Below are 20,571 nucleotides of genomic sequence, written 5' to 3' on the forward strand. Positions count from 1 at the left end.
GACATTAATGGCCCAAAAATGGATTTAGAACACTTCAGGATTCTTCCATAACCTCTATGTCAAGTCAGTGAGCTCATTCTGACAGTTCAATGGGAGGAGTTTCTAACACTACATCTTTCTGTTTTTTAGCTTCCTAAAAAGGTGCTTCATGACCACAGACCACATCAAAGCTGAATGTACAGGTGCAAAAAGCCTGTAAAAGTCAAACAGTGCAACATTTTAATGAAAACAAAAAGCAAAAATTAAGGGAACAAAAATCATGTAAAAAAAATTGTCTCTAGAGGTGAATTACCTGTAATAAAAATACAAATACTGGGTAGTAAATATTCACATGCACTCTCATTTTTGGCCACATGGTGGTGGTATAATACAGTGAATAGCCTGGCTGTGACTACTAGGATTCTTTAGCCCCAAGCAGACCAACATCCGAACCCTTCTTATTCAGACCTTTTGCCAAGTTGGGAATCTTAACACCACCCCAAACCCCCCCCCCCCCCCCCCCCAAAAAAAAAAAAAAAAAATCAAATTCAGGAGGATTTCCAATATTTGCGTTTTCACAATCAAGAACATAAAAAAGCCTTTCGTATTAATCAGCGCTAGAGGGAACTGCAGCTACAAAAGATGAAATTATCTCATAACACCTCTGAATTGTATTGCGACCACATGAGCCCGGATTCCCAAAATAAAGGTGCCACGGTATAAGCTACGCTCCAGTCACATCTGCATGGTGACTTCCAGGTCTATCGCATGATGGACCCCAGGAGACCCTCTTATTCATAATGGCACCCATGGGGTATTGCCGAGGCGTGGTATTGATTGCAGGCAGGTATAACACAGACACAGACCCTCCCAGGACACTGTGCCCACCGCTGGCACGGGCATTACACGGAGCTTTATTGTAAGCCTCACCTTGGAATAGGACAGAGCCAGCTGCTGGAAGACGGCATCATCTGGGGATTTACTGTACATAGATAAGCCCTTTTCATCGTCATCATACGGATAATTAACCACAAGGGAACCTGCAGACACAAGTCGGGTCTGTAATAAAATCATTGCGAGAGAAGAAACCCAGAATACACAGATGTACGGTGAGAGAAGTCATCCCAGACTCCGGCTGACAGGTCGGCTCTCTCCTAGGGGACATTTGTATCCCTGCATCATGCAGCGCCCCCTCTGGTCCTGAACAGGGCGCAGCAGCATGTTTTACCCGGATTATTCCTTTAATAATGCTGACCTAGTTGGTGGCCACTGAACTGGGACCGGAGCTAAAGGCAAAAAGTTTCCCCCCACGTGACCAGAGCGAAGCATGACTGAACACAAATCAGCAGCAGGTCCTTTCAGATGAAGTCAACCAGGAGATGATCCGTGAAAGGGAAGCACTGTGTATACAGAACTGAAAGCCCCCCGATTGTGGAGGGGACCTCAGGGGGTCCTACTATGTAAGAATAAGGGCAACAGTTACACAAAAAGATATAGGATGGCAGATTATGTTTAAAGCCTCGAACTAAGGAAAAAGAATAAACACACCGATCCATGAACTACAAGGCAGAAGATTACTCAGGAACGTTGAGGTCACCAAATTAAATGACAATTGCAAAAAAAATAAGTTCAAACATTAAATTAAGTGGTTATGCCACCCCTACCCACCAAAATACAGCTTGACAGTCAACAAGTCCTTTTTAAAGGGCTTATCCATAACATCAGTGCCCAATCTGAGAGGGGCTGAGGATGACTCTCGCTGCCCCTCACAGATCAGCATCTTCTGCTCTTTATCTACACGGTAGTAATGGTGCTGGGTACTTCAAATTGTCCCATTTACATTAATGGGACAACGCTGCAATGCTTAATACAGCTGCTCCTATGTAGACGACGTGCAGGTAATCGGAGTAGGAGAGGCTGCAGGGCCCCCGATGGGCTCTAAGGACCCTTTAAATTGTTGGTTGACATTGTAAAGAACTGGACGACCACGAATAGCCCGTCACTATTCTGATCCTGGACAACCCACTTAAGGTCCAGGAGAAATAAAGCTGAAGAGTTTGTACAATATACTGCACAAATAACGGATTTATGACCTACATATCTATGATCACTTGCATAGATGGTAACAGGATACAATGCACAAATACAAAAGGAGAGAGAATGTGCCGGTGCAAACTGAGAAGAACGTTGATCCAAGACATTCCACATGTTGTTCTTCAGTGGAGCATTAGACCGAGGGCACAATAAAGACGTGTAATGAATAACGTACCTCCATGGAGATTAGCAGACAGGACAAACGGGTACATTTTCAGCCAGCTCATAACAGCCAGCGTCTCAAGTTGCGGAGGGTCTGTGATTTGGAAGAATTGGTCAGGGAAATTCCGATTAAGATCATAATTGTTGGTGTTGTTTCTGCCAATGATCCCGTCACGGTCCCCTGCACAGAGACAAGAAGTAATTTACAGGAACCTGGGAATGCTAGTCATGAGGCCGCTCACCGCAAAAACCACTGCTGGAAATTACAGAGAAGGGAACCTTCGCTCTTAGCATCAGGAGGAATGGGAATGGATGCTTTTCACAAGGAAAAACAAATTAAAGCTGTAAAAAGAGTTAGGTAATTTTGTGCCGGTTTACTTTTTGCATTCTGTAGACCTCACCTCTATACGTCTAGCTACATTAACTGATATGTAAGAGTTAAATCAAATCAGTCACCAGACTTCACAGTGTAGCCAGGGGGGAGGGATTTTCAGGATCAGAAAAAAAGAATGTGATGCTAAAGAATACCTCTATTGCCACTTAAAAACATCTGTGGAAATGCACCTCAGTGTATAGATTAGATTGTGCTCAGCTTCCCTCACTAGCAGGCTATATTAGGCTATGTGCACACCTTGAGAATTTGACGTCGTGGATCCGCAGCTGTTTTCCATGCGTTTTACAGTAGCATGTAAACCTATGGAAAACCAAATCCGCTGTGCACATGTTGCAGATAATACCGTGCGGAAACGCTGCGTTGTTTATTCCGCAGCATGTCAACTCTTTGTGCGGATTCCGCTGCGGTTTACACCCCTTCCTTAATAGGAATCCGTAGGTGTAAAAACGCAGGTGAAATCCGCACAAAAACTGCACTAAATCCACAGGTAAAACGCAGGGCGTTATACCTGCGGATTCTGCAGAATCCACGCGGAAAAATCCACAATGGAATCTGCAACATGTGAACATAGCCTTAGGGAGCCTAAAACTAATGAAAGTCATGTGATCACAGCAGCCTCTGCGCCGATTTTGTTTCACTTGATCTCTGCAGTGGGAGAGGAAAGATAATCGCTAATGAATCCGAAAAAAGCCTGCAGCAAAAATATCTGAGCTTAGGAGGGACAGGTTCTACGTTAGAACTATATAAAAGGAACTGGATGTAGACATATAACCGGGATTCTGTCATATAGGTACAGATTCATCATTTACTTTTATTTTAAGGGGAACCGGTCACGTGAAAAAAACGCTATTAAAATCAGCAGATATTGGATTAATCTGTAGGATAATAGCATTCTGAACCTGTCCAGCGCCAGAACTCAGAGCTCCACTGTCAGGAGGAAATGAGCTTTATTCCCCTCCGGCAGCGTTGGGCAGTTAGTCATGGGGGTGGCACCGACGCAGGTTTAGCCAGCGCTGTGTATAGAGAGCGGCGGCTGTAACTGAACCCCCGATGCACACTGACAGCAGGATCAGCATTAGGGTCGGCTGGTCAGTCACAGGGTCCCGGTTACAGCCAACACTCACTATACACAGAGCGATGGCTGAAACCATACGGGTGCCACCGTCTCTATGACTGAACGCCAGACCCACGTTGGGGGATAAAGTTAATTTCCTCCCGGCAGCAGGGCTTTCAGTGTGGGCACTGCACAAATTTAGAATCCAATTAACCTGCATCAGATTAAGAGCACTTTTATTTTTCACGTGACAGGCTCCCTTTCACTTTTCTTTTTCTGGCACCAAATTCATCTGAAGGGTGCACAGGGTTTATCAATTTGGTGCAAAGTAAAAAAAAAATCTAACCATTTTTGAGATTTTTAGCAAACTCATCTTTTTTAAAATGTTGCAAAAAAATGTAATTTTTCAAAATCTTGTTTTCTAAATAAAGCATAAGTGGCAAAACCGAATTTGCAATAAAACTACAACTGGAGTAGAGTTCTGCCAATTTAAGAGACTTATTAAAAAGTGGCAAATAAAATGAGACAAAAATCAGGCATAAAGGCAGTGATGGGGGCATCATGTGCACAGCGAGGAGGCGATTTTTACCTTCTAGTGCATTCTCATAGCCATCCGGATTCATTGAGGGCATGATATGGATTCTGGTGGTGTTGACCAGTCGTGTCACTTCTGGATCAGAGCCGTAGTTCTTGCACAGATATTCAATCAGGTTGAGAAGCAGCTCTCTGCCCACCACTTCATTACCGTGCATGTTCCCAATGTATTTAAACTCTGGCTCACCTGCAATAAGATGAAGATTAGGCACACACAAAATGCCAGACTGACCGTGAAAGAGATATAGGTCACTTGAGATGAAAATCTACTTTTTTTTCTGGATGAAACGTGGACGAGTTTTTTTCATACGCTCTTGTGAACTGAGCCCGAGATTGTAAAGATACTCAGACGCAATGTTGAACACGTCACTGTGGTGCACACAACAGGAATATGTTCTTTCTATATTACCTTATTAGCTCAGTCTGCTAAGTCCTCATTCGGATAAGGTGTTATCTGAGCATGCTTGGGTGCTAACCGAGTGTCTTCTGTGTGCTTGAAAAATATGCTCCAAGTCCCCGCACCCGAATGCTTCATAGCTGTTCGACAGACGCAACACATGCAGGGACTGTATTAGCTGTGAGACATGCAGGTGTGGGGACTTGGAACATATTTTTCAAGCACACAGAAGACACTTGGTTAGCACCCGAGCATGCTTAGATAACACCTTATTCAAGCACGTTTGCTCATCACTAGTCCTCATCAACTAGTGTAGTTCATTGGCATCTTATATCATCTTTTTATCATTTGTCTTCCATGATGATTCTACACCAGTTGCTTTATTATTATTGTGGACAGTGATGTTAGTGCTTCTTCTTTTACTAGGATCCATTAATGACCCCAATACATACAATTGTTATTATATCGGCCATGGATAAATGAGAAGTCTGACACCCCATAAAGCATGGATCGCAGCCAGTGGAGGATTCGGCTTCTATACGTACATGCAGACTGGCCTTGCTTTTAATATTCCCGCACTTACATTTAGTCTGCCATGGTCCTGCGCTGCACACATTTTTGGACGTCACGATGAACTACTAGTTATTGCTTCATTACCTCGAGCATTCCGTATAGGCCTTGCTCAGATGACTGCTATTTCACACCATGTATCCCCGACACCAGTGCATCAGAAGTTACCTGGCTCATGAACGTGTGGGTTGTCCGATATCGCCATCACGTAGAGCTCTCGGGACTCCACCGACTTGCCGATGGAGTAGAGATGTGTGATGCTGGCGTATTCACTGTTGTACATCCTCAGGAATATCTCCATGTCAGAGTAGTGGTGATGGCGGAAGTCCTGGGGCTGGATGGATTTGTGAATCGGGGGCAGCTTCTCAGCTTTCGCGGTCACCGGAGGCGCAGTAGTAGGTGGTGGAGCACTAGTGATGTCCGTGGTATCATCTACTGCAACCGATACTGTAGGATGGAGCTGAAAATCAAGCACAGTAGCCGGACCTTCCTTTACTTCAACCTGAGAAATGGTTTGTTGCAGGTATCTAAGTGGAAAGACGAGAAGTCACTACTGCAAATCCAGATTTAGGTCATGAAGAGACATATAGTTAGAAAAAGAATACCATCAAAGTGACTGAGGCCATAGCGATAGGTCAGGATTTTACATATTAGACAAAGTAAATGACATATTGCTATAATTTGCAAGACTGAAGTCGGATTGCTGTATAACTCGTGTTCTGGCTGCATTGCAAAGGTCAAAACCCACAGTAAGAAGTGTCACACCTCACGTAGTGCAAGTCCTCGGCCGTGATATCGTCTCTACATTGTGGGCACAATTATTGAGGATTTTGACCATATTTTAATGCAAACTTTCCACTCTGCGCTGTATAACTTGAATGCTTATTGGATGAAGCCGGTCATGTGATGGGTATTTGTGTAATGAGGGGGGTTCGGCCTAAGTATACTCCCTTTATAGAGAGGTGCAGAATTATCAGGCAGCTTGTTTCCCTCAGACAAAAATCGGCCAGAAAAGAGATTTAATGGACTCTGAAAACTCAGAAATTGTTCCAAGTCTTACATAGGGAGAGGCAGCATTTCTGAAATTGTAAGAAATTGGGGAGATCACAGAACCATCAAATGTTTTGCTGCAAATAATCTAGAGGATCACAAAAACATGAGGAAAAAAAGAGCAGGATAACGGCCGAAGACTTGAGAAGAATCAAACGTGAAGCGACCAGGAGTCCATTATCCTCCAGTGCCTAAAAGTACAAGGTGTTCAGTGCTCAAAGACACAGCCGAGGAAAGGAAGCTGAACCCGACCACCTCTGAGCAAGACACAGAAGTGGAAACGTCAAGACTGGGCTAAGAAATCTCTGACGACAGATTTTTCAAAGGTTTTATGGACTGACGAGATGAGAGTGACTCTTGATAGACCACATGGATGGGCCAGTGGCTGGATCAGTAATAGCCACAGACTTCCACTCAGATGCCAGTAAGGTGGAAGTGGGCACTGCTGTGGGCTGGGATTATTAAAGACGAGTTAGTTGGACCTTTTCAGGTTGAAGATGGATTCAACACTCCCAAACCTGCTGCTAGTTTTCAGAGACTCTTCCATCATGAGGTGGTAGAGGAAAAAGTCTACATCTCTGAAGAAAACCACAATTTGTGCAGGTCAATGCTCCATTGCAGCATCAAAGACTCCACTGCTAACCTGCGAGTAAAGGTCCTGAAGATGAAAGAATAATGGCACGGCCCCTTCCTCATCTGACCTAAACCCTACTGAAAACTTGTGGGAGACTTATGATAAAATGAAAACATTCACATCTCTGATCAGTGTCTGGGAGGCCATGGTGGGGCTGCCCAAAATATTATCAACAGATTAAGAAACTGGCAGACTCCATGGATGGCGCTTACGGCGGTTATTACCCGATTTTATTTATTTTTTTATGTATTTTTGTACATTTTGAGCCGTTTGGTTATTGTTCTCACTTTAACGGAAACAAATAAACAATTAAGAATGGAAAAGAAAGACAAAACCTCACTTTTATTTCCTGAGATATTCAGGTTTGTTAACCTGACAGCACTGTAGTTGTTCAACAGTAAACTTACCAAAAATACAAAATTACCTACTAGCCATACACACAATATATAATCACACATTTTGGGTGCCATTTTACGGACACAGGCCTCATACGTACAACATGACAGTTTAGTAGACTAGGGCAGCAACATTTGCTTGCAAATATAGATTAAAAAAGGGGCTCATTTAAAAAGGTCATTTTATTCTGTAGATGGAAAAAGAAGTGCAAATAAAAGATTGCGCATAGGGCAGATATTGGAAAGTGGTGGCCAATACGAGACCTGCTTTGTCCAGAGGAAATGCAATATTAATAATGGTTTATAGATACTGCACAGAGTAGCAAGGAAACAATCCTGTAGTCGGGGCTGGGAATTCTGGTGCCATATTGCGGTTGAATTTACACCTTTGCTCTTGGACCTGCTCTCCAAGTACAGAAGTGTTCTTACCCAGTGACTGAGGCAGTGATGTTGTAGGTCCCCGGAGCGAGCAATCTCTGGAAGTTTCCCAGCGCCCCAGTGGTAATGCTGTGGTTAATGCCGGATACAGATACAGTTACATTCTCAATCCCCTTCTGAGTAACAGAGTCCCTAACAAATCCTTTAGCTCCAATATGAACCTAGGAAAAAAAAAAAAAAGACCCACAATATTAATACACAAAAATAATTTGATATGATGTCACAACTCTCCCATCACCACCAGCAAAGCTGTGATCCATGTAATACCATTTTAAAGTTTCAAATAGACATAATTACTCTAAATAAAAGTAACCTTGTATGTAACCACAATTATCAGTAGTGTACTGATCCCAAGTGCTACTATCATAATCCAGAGCTGTATTCACAATTCTGCAGCCTTCAGAGCGACAGGTGCTTCTCACAAAATTAGAATATAAGATGAGAGACACCAGACCCAACAATGCTGACTAGCTGAAGGCTGCTATCAAAGCAACCTGGGCTTCCATAACCCCTCAGCAGCGCCACAGACTGATCGCCTCCATGCCACGCTGCATTGATGCAGTAATTGATGCAAAAGGAGCCCCGACCGAGAATTGAGTGCATTTACATTTCAGTAGGCCAACATTGCGGATTTTAAAATCATTTTTCTAGCTGGTGTTATAAAGTATTGTAATTTACTGAGATAATGACTTTTGGGTTTTCATTGGCTGTAAGCCATAATCATCAACATTAACAGAAATAAACACTTGAAATAGATCACTCTGATTGTAATGACTCTATATAATGTACGAGTTTCACTTTTTGTATTGAAGAACTGAGATGAATTAACTTTTGATGATATTCTTATTTTGTGAGAAGCACCTGTATATATTTGCTGGCTGAGTGACTGCTCACTGCACACAGCGTACTTCATTCATCAATATTAAAGGGGTTGCCTCATCTTCGTAAAAGACTAAAATTGCAAAGGACTTGTAAAAGCAAGCAACTTTGCAATTTACTAATCATTAAAAATCCTCTCCGTTCTTAAAAACTGAGGAATTTTTAAATGTTATAGCTCACTGCGCATTGCTTTGGTTACTGGCTACCTCTGCAGTCTACTAGAGAGGGGCCACTATAGGCAAGGAGTAAATCGCTTCCAAGTTCTTTGCTATAGACCCCGCGAGTGCTGCTCTGAAGCTGGAGCTGGTGGACGTCCGTGCCCCTGCGCTCCTGCAATGCTAAAGTGGCACAGCTGCCTCTGCTTACAGCAATGGAGAGAGCACTGTCTGTGCCAATGGTTCAACTATGCCGCTGGCCCAAACTGAAAATCAATTAACAAGGGAGCAGTGTGCTCCTGAAGACCAGATGATAAAACAACCCTTAAAAAGGTAGATAGAGGCTACATGTCATCTTTGGCCTCAACACAAGCCGCCTGGCCAGGAGTCAGAATGTAATGATTGTGGTCACGTTGGAATATGCCAGCTACCGCGCCCACAACATGCAAGTTGGCAGAAATATGTTAGGTGGCATTCATGCTGCCAGAAATTAATGCCTTTGGCTATGTGACATGTGTCGCAACCAAAGTCGCCATGCAGCCCCAGCCTAACTTCAGACCCTCGACAGTAATCTAATGTAGTACAACTGACTGCCATGCTTCACTCATATCACCTGCTGACTTAAAGGGAACCTGACAGCAGGATTGTGCACAGTAACTTACCGACAGTGTCAGGTCGTCGCCGTTATACTGATCACAATGATACCTTGGTTTATTAAATCCGTCTTGTGGTTGTTGTTTAATCTTTATTTGTAGTTTTCAGTTAATGAGATTCTCATGCTCCGGGGCGGCCTGTGGGGGGTCTTGATGATAATGGAGACAATTTATTTTATTTTTTTTACTTCTAGCAAAATGGCACCGGGCGCAGTAGCATCTATTGGATCGCCAATAGATACTACTGCGCAGGCACAGCTGGCGCCATTTTGAGAAAGATTTTTTTTTTCAGAACAAATGTATATGACTAAATAAAACAATTTAATGCATATTATAGATGCAATCATGCAGCAGCGCCAGCCTGCTGAATGTGAATTTTTATTTTTTTCAATACATATAATAATCAGTATGTAAAATAGGGGGCAGGAGACTGAGGGATCAGTGGCCTGTCATAAGCCATACAGATGAATATCCAAGCAGAACACCATATGAAGACCCCCACAGGCCGCCCCAAAGAACGAGAATCTGATTAACTGAAAATAAAGATTAAACAACAAAACAACAACCACAAGATGGATTTCATCAACCAAGGTATCATTTTAATCAGTGTAACGGCACCGACCTGACACTGTAGGTTAATGTGCACAATCCTGCTGACAGGTTCCCTTTAAGCTATTACTATGGGCATACAGGTGATTGTTTTAACAATTCTGTCTTACCTGTATGCCTCATGGCTGCTGTCTTGTTGCTGAGAAATTGACTTTTAGGCTGTGTGCACACGTAGCATATTTTTTGCGTTTTTTTCGCAGTTTTTCGCTATAAAAACGCTATAAAACCGCAAAAAAAACGCTACCATTAAGCATCCTATGTAACAGAATGCATTCCGCATTTTTTGTGCACATGCTGCATTTTTTTCCTGAGCGGAATCGCATTCCAGAAAAAAACGCAACATGTTCATTAAAAATGCGGAATTGCAGGGATTCTGCACACATAGGAGTGCATTGGTCTGCTTACTTCCCGCACGGGGCTGTGCCCACCATGCGGGAAGTAAGCAGATCATGTGCGGTTGGTACCCAGGGTGGAGGAGAGGAGACTCTCCTCCACGCACTGGGCACCATATAATTGGTAAAAAATAAAAGAATTAAAATAAAAAATAGCGATATACTCACCTTCGATGTCCCCCCGCAGTCTTCCGGCCTCTCCGCTGCACGTTGCCGCTTCGGTTCCTATAGCTGCTGGGCGGTGAAGGACCTGCGATGACGTCACGGTCTTGTGATTGGTCGCAAGACCGCATGTGACCGGTCACGTGACCAATCACAAGACCGTGACGTCATCACAGGCCCTTCACCGCACAACAGCTATAGGAACGGACGCCGCTGAGGTCTGCAGGTGAGTATAACCATGTTTTTTATTTTTTTTAATTATTTTTAAACATTCGATCTTTTACTATAGATGCGGCATAGGCAGCATCTATAGTAAAAAGTTGGTCACACTTGTCAAACAGTATGTTTGACAAGTGTGACCAACCTGTCAATCAGTTTTCCAAGCGATGCTACAGATCGCTTGGAAAACGCTAGCACTCTGCAAGCTAATTATGCTTGCAAAACGCTAGTTTTCTGCGGGTATATGCATGCTAATTCTGCATGCGATATACCCGCGGCAGGAGGCGCAGAATTGCCGTGGAAATTTCAGCGGCAATTCTGCAACGTGTGAACTTAGCCTTAATTTATTAATGTTAGTTAGTTCTTCCAGGCTCTGGGGCATGCGGTGCCTGGAAGAAAACTCTGCCTCCAGTGTTAATTTGCGTACCACCTCCCTCCCATTCATTGCCATGTGACGCTAGTTGTGGCGCCTGCGCCCTTCTATGGGCAGTGTCTTCACCATGCGCCTGCGCAGAAGAGCAAAGAAGCTTGACTTTCAGGATTCTCCGGGGCAATCTCTTTAGGCCGATGTCAGATCTGCATAATTACCCTGTGAGCCATGTTCCGTCATAAAGAAAATCAAAATTGCCACTAAATAAAATGTCCCCTATCCTTGGTACCATATGGCGGATTTAAAAATAAATAAATAAATAACTTTATTACACGGCAGCAACAGGAAAAAAAAAAGCGCAACTCTGGCCAATTTTAAAGTTTTATTAGGATGAACAATAAAAAATGAAGGGGTTTTACATTCTGGTTACCATAATTCAGTTCTGTGTTCAGGTACTGTATGTATTTTTGCGGACCATTACATAGGCCCTGGAGAAAAGTCATCGGAAATCTGACCAAAAAGTGTAGTGTAACCATTTGCTGGATCTCGCTGTTCTATCATACAAGGGTGTATGAAATCACTTGGGTCATTATGAGTAATGTCTGCCTTAAAGGGACAGATTTTGAAATAACCCAAAGACAATAAGAACATCGGGTCAATTATCCTTATATTAAATCCACAGACTAAATCCTTCAAGCAGAATGTTCCTTTTGAGGGACACTGCAGCCCAACATATGAATCACCTATGCATCATTAGAATGGTGATGGCACAACCTCTGGGATCCCAAATCTAAAGGTCCCCAGTGATCAACCAGAGCAATAAGTGTCACTAGTGGGTCAGTAGTTTACTTTCATAAACAAAATAATTACTGTGCACGCTGCCTAATACTAAATTATCCTGTATTTTCCCAACCTTCTCGAAAAGGCTCATATTAACACCATCCCAGCTATAACATAAGAGGCAGACGAGGAGTCACCAGCTCTCGACTCAGGAAGAGTCAGCATTTCATCAGACATTGTGAAAGACTGAAAAATAAGGAAGCACTACAGGAAGAGGCGAGTGACACGGCCGCCTTCCCCAAGTGATGACCTAAAGGAAAGGCTTTTCTTACCGGCATGGAGCGTTCCTTCAGGGGCTAGTAAGTGTATAGTGAAAGGACAGAACGCAAACTGCAAGAGCACACAGAAAATGTATGGGAATCCTGGGAGTGACAGCTGTGGTCTGAGGAGTGTGAAGGGACCCACAACGAGCAATGAGACCTCAACAACAGATAACTGGCAAACAATTTTTCAGCCAACAGCTCACTCCCATGTCCCCCATACAGAGGCTCTATAGAGTCCACCATACAAGGCCAAGAGCCCAAGCGCTCTCTATGAGACATCTGCATCCAGTCACCTGTCAGAAGCTTTTTTCCTTGAGAACAAAAAAAAAACCCATCTGTCTGAAATCCTGCTTGCCCACAACCTTCTTGCCTCCTCACCACCACACCTCTGCATCACCTGTTGGGACACACCACCATAAAGACTATCGGTCAATATAGAAAGTTCTGCTGATGTTATTCTAATGTGTGTGGCTTTAGCCTTTATTCCCATCCATTTGTAATGGATCCAGTATTAAAAACAAATAAGTAAAAAAGTAATCCATTCAATAATGGAGCAAAGATGGATGGAAAATGGAACCTGAAGTTCCATTTTTGGATGGATGAGTCTTTACCCCTTCATGACCCTTGACGTACAGGTATGTCAAAGGTCGTGTCCCTGCCTTTAATGCAGGCTCTGACGCTGAGCCCGCATCTTTCCATGCACATGACAGCTGATCTGATCAGCTGAAAACAGAGGAAAAAGGAAAATATTTTATGGCACTTTTCTTATTCGAATAAAAGGATACTATACTGGAACACACTATTTCCATTTATTTAAGACTCCAAACATCCACCCAAAAATGGTTTCACACTCTGATCGGCCTCTGTGTAACATTAGAATAAGTCAATTAGGTAAGTAAAGTCAGAGGAGGGACTCTGCAGCTTAACCAGTTTGCAGACGACCCGTCACCAGGACAAGTGGTCAGTATTAGAGTGTTTACAACTGCTGGGTTGTTGTTTTTTTAGAAATCCAGAATAAAATTCCAGAGATAAGCGCCTTTTTATTTGGTTATTATGGGGGTGGTGCTCACAGGATAACTAAGCAGATCAGATGAAAAACACAAGTCCCAGAGTTTTGTGAGCAACGCTCCCTTGATTAAAAAAAAAGGCCTACGAGGGGCTTCAGTAAAGTTTTCTCCTGACCCACTTCTATTTATCACAAGACCCTGAAACGGCACCTGTGTGATGATATACGTCTCTATAGGTTACATGCGAAATTGCAACTCAGAACTGATAACGGTCTGGATTTTGCAGGTGCTGAAGTGGTGTGAGGTGGTAATGGAGCCAGTGGGCTACAGAGCAGTCATCAAGTTCCTTTACTTGAAAAGCTGCACACCAAAGGAGACGTTCGCTGAGATGAAAGAGGTTTATGGTGATGATTCCCCATCATATGATAAAGTCAAGAGCTGGCATCGTCAATTCAAATGTGGTGGGACTTCAGTGCAAACAGCTCCAGTTCCAGGGCGACCACACTCTGCTATTGATGAACACATCAGCAAGTGGAGGTCGCCATTTTGGAAAATCGCCACCTAGCCCAAAATGTCAAGATCAGTGTGGGGTCCGGGGAAAAAAAAAAAAATCATCCCAGACCATCTTCACATATATAAGGTATCCGCTCGCTGGGTTCCATGGCTGCTCACATCTTTCCAGAAGCAGGAACGAGTCGAATGCTCTCGGGCTCCAGTCGATGCAATGGCAGCATCTTGACTCACCGCCTCCAAAGGAGGTGTGTGCCCAACCCTTGGCAGGCAAGGTCATGCTCACAGTATTTTGGGACCAACACGGAGAAGTATTGAAGAATTTCCTTGCAAAGGTACCATGATCCCTGGGGCAAACTGTGCTTCACTTCTGCAGAAATTGCGGGAGGCCATCAAAACCAAGAGACGTGGCATGCTCAAAGGTGTCCGCCTTCTGCAAGACAATGCACCAGTTCACAGCTCACATGTTGCCCAAATGGAAGCATGCTCCTGTGGCTTTGAAATTCTACCGCATCCTCCTTATTCACCCAGCCTCGCACCATCAGACTTCCACCTCTTTACAACAATTACGTTATTTTTGAAGGGCAAGCATTTTCCAGATGATGACACTCATTTCCGAAGTCACGTGGCTTTTGGAGCAACCTGATGACTTCTACAAGTGAGGTGTTGACAGCTGCTTAAAGAGATGGGAGAAGTGTGTGTCCTGAGGTGGCACCTATGTAGAGAAGGACTAATAACTGTGCCAAGTTTCATTGCTCTCAGTCCACAGGAAGTGGGTCAGGGGAAATCTTTAATGCCCCTCGTTTATCTCTGGAACCACATGGCGGATTTGAGGGGAAAAAACAAAACAAAACAATTTTCAGGTGTGCAGCGGGACTTAAATAGGCATCTTATAGTGGGATTTTTTGGGTTTCTTATACATGCGGCTTTAACAGCAATAAAAGTTCTCAATCAGGTATTCAAATATTGTTTGAATATATGGGGCCTCATTTTTATATTTTATTATTTACTTTTCTTGCAGATATCAAGGAAAAGTGTAAATTAAGACCACTAAAATACATTTTACATATCATTTAACTTTTTTTTCCAAAGTGAGAGTGGTGAGAAATAATTCAAACAGTGGCTTAAATTAAAAAAATAAAAATATATACCGGTATATACACTATATTTTACATATACACAGTAATATAATAGACATATATCTATTTTTCCCTCTCTTCTCTATCTTTACATTTATCTCACACGCAGTGCCACCACCATGTCATAAAAGACCTTTGGGAACATTTTAATACATTTTTTTTACTGCAGATTTCTCCTGTATCTGCAGCTGGCATATTCACCCCAGTTCCAGGCCAAATTTACCCTCCTAACTGCACTAAGACCCAACAACTCCTGCTCCCTCTTAGCTCCAGGTTATCACCAGATGTCAATGCTTTTGATATTGTACACTGAGCTCTTGTTCGGAAAAGTGTATACAGCAATCATGAATGCAGAGATGGCAATAAACCATCTCTGCCTTCTCTATGGGGAGTCTGGCTGTGTCTGACAGCCATCTCCCAACTCCTGCAACTGCTGACACTAAGGAGGATCTAAAAGGTGCAAATTAGATTTTTAAGTGTCAATAAATTGGAAATATTTTTTTAATTGGAAAGTTAGGTTGGGGGGTTCAATTACAATTAATAAGTCATCACAGCAGCATTTTTGTGAAGAAAGAAATCCAGGATATAAAACAGAGAGGGGCTGACAGCACTCACTTACGGGGCGCCCGTTCCATGTCCAGGGGAACCTTCCTGGATATACTCCAACAATAAAAAGCGATGAACAGCGCTCCAGCCAGGTGAATAGATATAAAAAAAAACGGTGTTTATTAAGCCATAAAAAGCAACGTTTCGACCAGCATATCTTCAAAAAGACCATATGCTGGTCAAAACGTTGCTTTTTATGGCTTAATAAACACCGTTTTTTTTATATCTATTCACCTGGCTGGATCGCTGTTCATCGCTTTTTATTGAAAGAAATCCAGGGTCTTTAACCCCTTAGTGACAGAGCCAATTTGGTACTTAATGACCGAGCCAATTTTTACAATTCTGACCAGTGTCACTTTATGAGGTTATAACTCTGGAACGCTTTATCGGATCCCGCTGATTCTGAGATTGTTTTTTCGTGACATGTTGTACTTCAAGTTAGTGGTAACATTTCTTCGATATTACTTGCGATTATTTATGAAAAAAATGGAAATATGGCGAAAATTTTTAAAATTTTGCAATTTTCAAACTTTGTATTTTTATGCCCTTAAATCAGAGAGATATGTCACAAAAAATAGTTAATAAATAACATTTCTCACATGTCTACTTTACATCAGCACAATTTTGGAAACAATTTTTTTTTTTGTTAGGGAGTTATAAGGGTTAAAAGTTGACCAGCAATTTCTCATTTTTACAACACCATGTTTTTTTTAGGGACCACATCACCTTTGAAGTGATTTTGAGGGGTCTATATGATAGAAAATAACCAAGTGTGACACCATTCTAAAAACTGCACCCCTCAAGCTGCTCAAAACCACATTCAAGAAGTTTATTAACCCTTTACGTACTTCACAGGAACTAAAACAATGTGGAAGAAAAAAATTAACATTTTACTTTTTTTTGCAAACATTTTACTTCAGAACCATTTTTTTTAATTTTCACAAGTGTAAAAACAGAAATTTAACCACAAATTTTGTTGTGCAATTTTTCCTGAGTACGCCGATACCCCATATGTGGAGGTAAACCACTGTTTGGGCGCACCGCAGAGCTTGGAAGTGAAGGAGCACCGTTTGACTGTTTCAATGCAGAATTGGCTGGAATTGAGATCGGACGCCATGTCGCGTTTGGAGAGCCCCTAATGTGCCTAAACAGTGGAAACCCCCCACAAGTGACACCATTTTGGAAACTAGACCCCCCAAGGAACTTATCTAGATGTGTGGTGAGCACTTTGAACCCCCAAGTGCTTCACAGAAGTTTATAACGTAGAGCCGTGAAAATAAAAAATCGCATTTGTTTTCACAAAAATGATTTTTTCGCCCACAAATTCTTATTTTCACAAGGGTAACAGGAGAAATTAGACCACAAAAGTTGTTGTGCAATTTCTCCTGAGTACGTCGATACCCCATATGTGGAGGTAAACCACTGTTTGGGCGCACCGCAGAGCTTGGAAGTGAAGGAGCACCGTTTGACTTTTTCAATGCAGAATTGGCTGGAATTGAGATCGGATGCCATGTCGCGTTTGGAGAGTCCCTGATGTGCCTAAACAGTGGAAACCCCCCACAAGTGATACCATTTTGGAAACTAGACCCCCCAAGGAACTTATCTAGATGTGTGGTGAGCACTTTGAACCCCCAAGTGCTTCACAGAAGTTTATAACGTAGAGCCGTGAAAATAAAAAATCTCATTTTTTCTACAAAAATGATCTTTTTGCCCCCAAATTTTTATTTTCACAAGGGTAACGGGAGAAATTAGACCACAAAAGTTGTTGTGCAATTTCTCCTGAGTACGTCGATACCCCATATATGGGGGTAAACCACTGTTTGGGCGCACCGCAGAGCTTGGAAGTGAAGGAGCACCGTTTGACTTTTTCAATGCAGAATTGGCTGGAATTGAGATCGGATGCCATGTCGCGTTTGGAGAGTCCCTGATGTGCCTAAACAGTGGAAACCCCCCACAAGTGATACCATTTTGGAAACTAAACCCCCCAAGGAACTTATCTAGATGTGTGGTGAGCACTTTAAACCCCCAGGTGCTTCACAGAAGTTTATAACGTAGAGCCGTGAAAATAAAAAAAATCGCATTTTTTCTACAAAAATGATCTTTTTGCCTCCAAATTTTTATTTTACCAAGGGTAACAGGAGAAAATGGACCCCAGAAGCTGTTGTACAATTTGTCTTGAGTACGCCGACACCCCATATGTGGGGGTAAACCACTGTTTGGGCGCATGGCTGAGCTCGGAAGCAAAGGAGCGCCATTTGACTTTTCAATGCAAAATTGACTGGAATTGAGATCGGACGCCATGTCGCGTTTGGAGAGCCCCTGATGTGCCTAAACAGCAGAAACCCCCCAAAAGTGACCCCATTTTGGAAACTAGACCCCCCATGGAACTTATCTAGATGTGTAGTGAGAACTTTGAATGCCCAAGTGCATCACAGAAGTTTATAATGCAGAGTCGTGAAAATAAAAAATATATATTTTTTAACAATAAAGATTTTTTAGCCCCCAAGTTTTTATTTTCACAAGGGTAACAAGAGAAATTGGACCCCAAAAGTTGTTGTCCAATTTGTCCTGAGTATGCTGGTACCCCATATGTGGGGGTAAACCACTGTTTGGGCGCATGGCAGAGCTCGGAAGGGAAGGAGTGCCATTTTGGAATGCAGACTTTGATAGAATTGTCTGCGGGCGTTATGTTGCCTTTGCAGACCCCTAATGTACCTAAACAGTAGAAACCCCCAACAAGTGACCCCATTTTGGAAAATAGACCCCCCAAGGAACTTATCTAGATATGTGGTGAGAACTTTGAATGCCCAAGTGCTTCACAGAAGTTTATAATGCAGAGTAGTGAAAATAAAAAATATTTTTTTTCCCACAAAAAAGATTTTTTTAGCCCCCAAATTTTTATTTTCACAAGGGTAACAAGAGAAATTGGACCCCAAAAGTTGTTGTCCAATTTGTCCTGAGTATGCTGGTACCCCATATGTGGGGGTAAACCACTGTTTGGGCGCACGGCAGAGCTCGGAAGGGAAGGAGCGCCATTTTGCAATGCAGACTTTGATAGAATTGTCTGCGGGCGTTATGTTGCGTTTGCAGACCCCTAATGTACCTAAACAGTAGAAACCCCCACAAGTGACCAAATTTTGGAAACTAGACCCCCTAAGGAACTTATCTAGATATGTGGTGAGAACTTTGAAAGCTCAAGTGCTTCACAGAAATTTATAATGCAGAGTAGTGAAAATAAAAAAATATATTTTTTTCCAACAAAAAAGATTTTTAGCCCCCAAGTTTTTATTTTCACAAGGGTAACAGGAGAAATTGGACCCCAAAAGTTGTTGTCCAATTTATCCCGAGTACGCTGATCCCCCATATGTGGGGGTAAACCACTGTTTGGGCGCACGGCAGAGCTCAGAAGGGAGGGAGTACCATTTGACTTTTTTAGCGCAAAATTGGCTGTCGTGTTTGGAGACCCCCTGATGTACCTAAACAGTGGAAACCCCCCAATTCTAACTCCAACCCTAACCCCAACACAGCCCTAACCCTAATCTCAACCCGATCCATAATCCTAATCACAACCCTAACGATAATCACAACCCTAACCCCAAAACAGCCCTAATCTCAACCCTAACCATAACCCTAATCAAAACCCTAAATCCAACACACCCCTAACCCTAATCCCAACCGACGCAAGTGTGAAAGAAGCCTTAGGCTACTTTCAGACATAGCGCATTTTTGAGCGCTATTTTGCGGGCGCTTTTCAAAAATGTGCAATGTCATTTTCGTCTGCCGGCAAAGTGAATGAGAAATTCACTTTGCCGTTCAGACACACCGCAAAAAAACGCAGCGCTTTTGTCTGCAAACACGCCGGCGTAAAAAGAATTGACATGTCAATTCTTTACGCAGCGGCGTGTCTGCGTATCCCCCTAGGGCCCCATATTACCTTCCACACACAGCGCCTTTGTCCTGGGTGTCGGCGTCTTTGTACGGAGGGGTTGACACCCAGGACCGGACGTGACGTCGGACAGGAAGAGGGAAGCCCCCGCCCCCCAGTGAAGCAGCATGGAGTCCTTCTGTGTGTGTGTGTGTGCGTGTGTGTGCGTGTGTGTGCGTGTGTGTGCGTGTGTGTGTCCCCATGCGACGCTAGTGCCACCATTGTGCTAAGTCGCCGTATGGGACTACTACTCCCATCCGGTATTAGGATGGGAGAGTTGTCCCTGTGTCCGGCGACTTAGCACAATTGTAAAGTTACACAAAACACCTACACACAATACACATACATGACACACAGTACATACAACATATAACACAGAGTATATACTCACCAACAGCACACTTGTAGGCGAAGCCTTCGATCCTCCAGGAAAAAATCCAAAAATAATAAACCAAATTCATACTCCCTGTCCGCAGAATCCATAAAACGAGTGTCCCACGCCGATCGGCTGCTCTCCGGCGATACACTGCCAGGAGCGAAGCTCCTAGCAGTGTATCGCGTACTGTTCCGGAGTTCAATGACTCCGGCGTCTCGGTTAACAGCAGTACAGCTGCGTTGAACTTTCCCACGCAGCACTGCCGTTAAGCGAGAGTGCCGGGGTCAATGACCGCCGGTAAACTCGCTCGCGCATGCGCAGTGACACACCGACAGGAACTATGGCTCCTGTCAGTGTGTTGCTGCAGCCGTGGAGAGCAGACATATCTCTGGATGTGTCTGTTCTCCATGGAAAATCTTGATACGTGGCACTTAAATATGTGGCAATTAAATACGTGACACGTGGCACTTATACGTGATACGTGTCACTTAAATACGTGGCACTGAAATACGTGATACGTGGCACTTTGATACGTGGCACGTGTCTCTTAAATACGTGGCACGTGAAACTGAAAGATGTGGCACGTGGCACTTTGATACGTGGCACGTGGCACTTTGATACGTGGCACGTGGCACTGAAATATGTGGCACGTGGCACTTTGATACGTGGCACGTGGCACTGAAATATGTGGCACGTGGCACTTTG

At 43.2% G+C, this 20,571-nt stretch overlaps 1 protein-coding gene across 1 annotated transcript in view; it reads right to left on the minus strand.

Moving 5' to 3' along the window:
- The window catches only part of CPD (carboxypeptidase D), a 91,589-nt gene that overhangs the window by 24,121 nt on the left and 46,897 nt on the right, over positions 1-20,571 (minus strand). The window contains exons 4-8 of the mRNA XM_077294273.1: positions 7,753-7,922; positions 5,413-5,771; positions 4,273-4,464; positions 2,249-2,416; positions 910-1,019 (exon numbers count right to left, since the gene is read on the minus strand). Coding sequence (XP_077150388.1) covers positions 910-1,019; positions 2,249-2,416; positions 4,273-4,464; positions 5,413-5,771; positions 7,753-7,922 — 999 coding nt within the window. The remainder of the gene's footprint in view (positions 1-909; positions 1,020-2,248; positions 2,417-4,272; positions 4,465-5,412; positions 5,772-7,752; positions 7,923-20,571) is intronic.

The sequence above is a fragment of the Ranitomeya variabilis genome, chromosome 3, assembly GCF_051348905.1.
Source record: "Ranitomeya variabilis isolate aRanVar5 chromosome 3, aRanVar5.hap1, whole genome shotgun sequence".
In the NCBI taxonomy this organism is placed as follows: domain Eukaryota; kingdom Metazoa; phylum Chordata; class Amphibia; order Anura; family Dendrobatidae; genus Ranitomeya; species Ranitomeya variabilis.